Genomic DNA, 4,156 nt, shown 5'->3' with positions numbered 1-4,156 from the left:
TTGTTTAAAGTTTCTAAACTTTGGTCCACCCCTCTTTTTAATATTTTATTTCATTTGGTCCCCCTAATTTACATATTTTATCCTGGAATTTTTGCCATTGATATGTGCCTCTCGCCATCGTCGTGGTACCCACTAAGATGAATTATTATTATACGTTTGAAAATATTGCAAATACATGGGCGCGAATAATGTTTTATTTGTTACAACTTACAAGCTAAGACTATAAAAAACAATTATTTGATAGAAAATAAAAGTCATTGTCTTCTTTTGATGAAGAAACAATGAAAGCAAAGTTAACTTTGTCTTCACTCATTGCTATATGAGTATACACAACCAAAAAGCTATTTTTTCTTCACAGATAAATTAAATCATTTCTTGGGATAATTGTTTAGTACTGTGTTTCCTTTTTCAGTATTCGATGAAGATTCTATTATGCTAATTTTTGTGTGGATAGGTTTACTTTGCATGGATGATGTATACATAAATTTTATTTTTCTGGTAAGAAAGGCTTGACTTTTTTTTTCTTTTTTTTATTGGATTGGGGGAGGGGTATCCTTTTTCTGGTGGGTCATAATATTTTTCAGTTTTTGTGTGGGTTTATCCTCAAGTTGGGTTTGAGTGTAATGATTGTTTATGGGGAATGGATCTTAGTTTATAATTTGAAATTGAAATACCTCCAATTTGAAATAGTGTTAGGTAGTGACTGTGAGATGTGAATTGTAATCAAAGGCAGCCCCCGTTTTTCAATTGTTTAGGTATAGGGCAAACCTTTGCTATTTTGCTTATTTATTTCTTTGTTGAGCAAAACAAACAAACAAAAAGTGAGGAGGTAGAGTTTGGATGGACCGGCGGAGTTGGTTGTGGCGGAGGAAATCGAGTCCGAGTGGTGAAACTGAAAGCTCTGGCGGATCCATTTCATCCCATTTCTCAGATGATCAGGTTTCTGTTTTGCGACTTCCATAATCATTCAACTGCTTTGACTGCTCAACTATCTCTACCTCGATTGTTTAACTTTTCGCTATACACTTACCTGTCATGGATTTCAAATCATTATCATTTGTTCAATATGTGGGAAGAAAGAGGTATATGATATGCTAATGCTCGTTACGTTGTAACTTTTCCCCCAAACTCCTTCCTTTGATCAAAATCAAAACTGGGAGATGTAAGTGTAATCATCATTTTAATGAAATGAAAAGATAGTGAAATATTGGTGTAGTGAAGTCCTCTTTTCATGATGAATGCTTGCTGATGATTGATCTTTATTTGTTTCTAAAGGAACCTCTGAATCACAACATTCAGTCACCTGAAGTCACATCTAAAACAGCTCCCACCAATCAAGAACTTAATGAAACTGTTAAGACTCTATCAGCTAAATTATCAGAAGCTCTTGAGACTATCCGCGAGAAGGAAGACTTGGTAAAGCAACATGCAAAAGTAGCAGAGGAAGCTGTCTCAGGTACAACCTTATCTATCTTATGCTGGAACTTGTTCTGCGACTTCAATAGTTGTTTTTAATGCCAATCATTAACAATACTAGTATGTGTTTTGGTCCTTTCTTGATAGTTTTTTAGTTAAAGGCCACCTTAAAAGACAATGATAACTACTACGTACTCTTACTTATAATTTATATTATAGTAGCTGAACTCGATATTATGTATTATCTATCATATTCAGATTTAAGGTTCACAGTATTGTTGCACAAATATAGATCATTGGTTGGCAATTTATTTACTGTGTCGGTAACAGTTTGTTGACGAAGATTTGTTGTAATTATTGAGTTTTCCATTTACTTGGGCTGTGCTATGTCAATGATGTTTAAGGACTCATAATCAATGAATTGGTTGTGAAGGTGGAGATCCAAACTCCTTTGCATCTTTAAGTTGAAGGCCTTTAATGAAGTCGAATCCTAAAATTGATTATTTAATAGTGGAAGTTTAAAGTGTAGCATTTAATAGTTTCTACACAACTGATTGATAACATGGTATAATATATAAATGTCTGCCAGTTAGGTATTTTCTATTGGTGACATTTCTTTTGGTCAATGATTGTATTCTATAAGGATGGGAGACGGCTGAAGCAGAAGTATTGATCCAGAAAAGACTAGTTGAGACAGCAAATCAAAAGAACTCAATCCTTGAAGAGCGTATCAGTCATCTAGATGGAGCACTTAAAGAGTGTCTGAGACAGCTCCGACAGTCGAGAGAAGAGCAAGAGCAGAATGTCCAGGTCACTGTTGCCAAGACAAGTTCTGAATGGGAGTCTAGAAAGTCTGAACTTGAAAATAAGCTTGTTCAGCTCCAGGCTGAACTGCAAAATTCTAAATCCAAAGACAGCAACGTCAAAGATCTTCAGTGTAAGCTTGAATATGTGGAGAAACAGAACTCAAAACTCAAGATTGAGCTTGCTTCGATATCTGAGGAGCTCAAATTAATGACATCTGAGAGAGACTTAAGCACACATGCTGCTGAAACGGCCAGCAAACAACAGCTCGAGAGTATCAAGAAGGTTGCTAACCTTGAAGCAGAATGCCGTATGCTTAAGGCATTCGTTCGGAAAAAATCAACAGTTAACCACCACAAGTCTAGCGCTTGTTCCTCTGCTTATGTTGAACCTTCCACTCACAGTTTATCAAATACTGGAGAACAGTTGTCAATAGTCGAAAATGATCGTCGCAACACGAGTGGTTTGGAGCCAAATAATAATTACCAGAACAGTTCTAGCTTCTTGTCTTCTGCTTTAGTTTCTGAATTGAGTCAATATAATCATGGAAAGCCACATAAAAGAGACCTTATATCGTCGTCTCTAGAGATAAATCTGATGGATGATTTTCTTGATATGGAGAAGCTTGCAGCACGTCCTGACATCGTGTATGGAAGAAGCAATGGCAGAGGAGAACCCACTTTAAGAACTGAACTTGGAGCCGCGATTAGTCAGGCAGCTGAAGTGGAGAAGTTGGCAAAGATGGAGGTGGAGAAATTGAAACTAGAGATGGAATTAACTCAGTGTCAGGGAGAGCTTACGATATGTAAAGAACAATTAGAAGAAACTATGGACAATTTAATTGAAGTAAGAACTCAGTTATCTATGGAAAATGATGCCAGGAGAAAACTGGAGGCTGAATTCAAGGCTACTATAACCAAGCTTAAAGACTTAACAGAACATGCACAGAAAATGGAGGCTGAGATTATCGAGCTCGAAACAAAGTTATCTATGGCAAATGTAGAAAAGAGTAAGACCGAGGCAGAAGTCGAGTCTACCAATACTATGCTTAAGAATTTAGTTGAACGCTTAGAAGAAGCACAGATTGATGTTGTCAAGCTCCAAGGTCAGCTCATTACTGCTAATGAAGCAAAAAGAGCTGCTGAGGCTGAAGTTGAGGCTATGAATGTGAAGCTTAAGAAATTAGAATTTTGCTTGGATGAAACTGAAGTTAAGTGTTTAGGGATTCAAACCCAACTAGAAATGGTGGAAGGAATGAAATCTGGAGTTGAGGCTGAGCTTGAAGCTATCAATGCAAAGAAATATGTGTCAGAGTCACAACTTAAAGCGACTGAATTGGAGCTTCAAACATTGCTTTCTAAAGTTGATTTTCTTCAAGAGGAGCTTTCCGAGGAAAAGGATTTGCACCAAAAAACTGCTGCAAAGTTACAGAAACTAGAAATTGATAATTCAGTGATAAAATCTGCATCCCAGCTTCAGAAAGGAACTATATTCGGGGAATTTACAATCAATAAGGTCAGTTGCCACATATCTTTATAGTTCAACCCCTTGTGTATGTATTTAAAACCTTGAAAATAGCTTAGAAGTTCTTACAGATCTCTCTAATCAACTAGCAACGTTTTGGTAATTGCTGACCCTTCATATTCGTAGACTTATTTCTTCTAGAAGAGATTAAAGAATTATAATATTTTTATGATGCAACAGTTGAATAAAAATATGCAGTGCTATTTTAATTCATTCTACAATGTGACAATACATGATTAGTTTAGTATTTGTCCATACATGATTACGGTGAGATATTTGGATGTGCAAAAGAGATGTTTGAAAGTTGAGTGTTGAAGGTGGGGTAAAATGTTATTTAATGCATTACATGCTTTTGCTGCAGTTGATTTTTATAAACATTACATATCCATCTTTTAATATATATATATATATA

At 35.9% G+C, this 4,156-nt stretch overlaps 1 protein-coding gene across 1 annotated transcript in view; it reads left to right on the top strand.

Annotated features, from left to right (window-relative positions):
- Positions 1-247: 247 nt before the first annotated feature.
- The window catches only part of LOC107007436 (filament-like plant protein 3), a 5,039-nt gene continuing 1,130 nt past the window's right edge, over positions 248-4,156 (top strand). Inside the window, exons 1-3 of the mRNA XM_015206059.2 lie at positions 248-939; positions 1,276-1,456; positions 2,060-3,735. Coding sequence (XP_015061545.1) covers positions 841-939; positions 1,276-1,456; positions 2,060-3,735 — 1,956 coding nt within the window. The 5' untranslated portion in view covers positions 248-840. The remainder of the gene's footprint in view (positions 940-1,275; positions 1,457-2,059; positions 3,736-4,156) is intronic.

Source organism: Solanum pennellii, chromosome 12 (assembly GCF_001406875.1).
Source record: "Solanum pennellii chromosome 12, SPENNV200".
Classification (NCBI taxonomy): Eukaryota; Viridiplantae; Streptophyta; class Magnoliopsida; order Solanales; family Solanaceae; genus Solanum; species Solanum pennellii.
The sequence above is the reverse complement of the archived record's forward strand: the minus strand, read 5'-3'. Positions and strand labels throughout refer to the sequence as shown.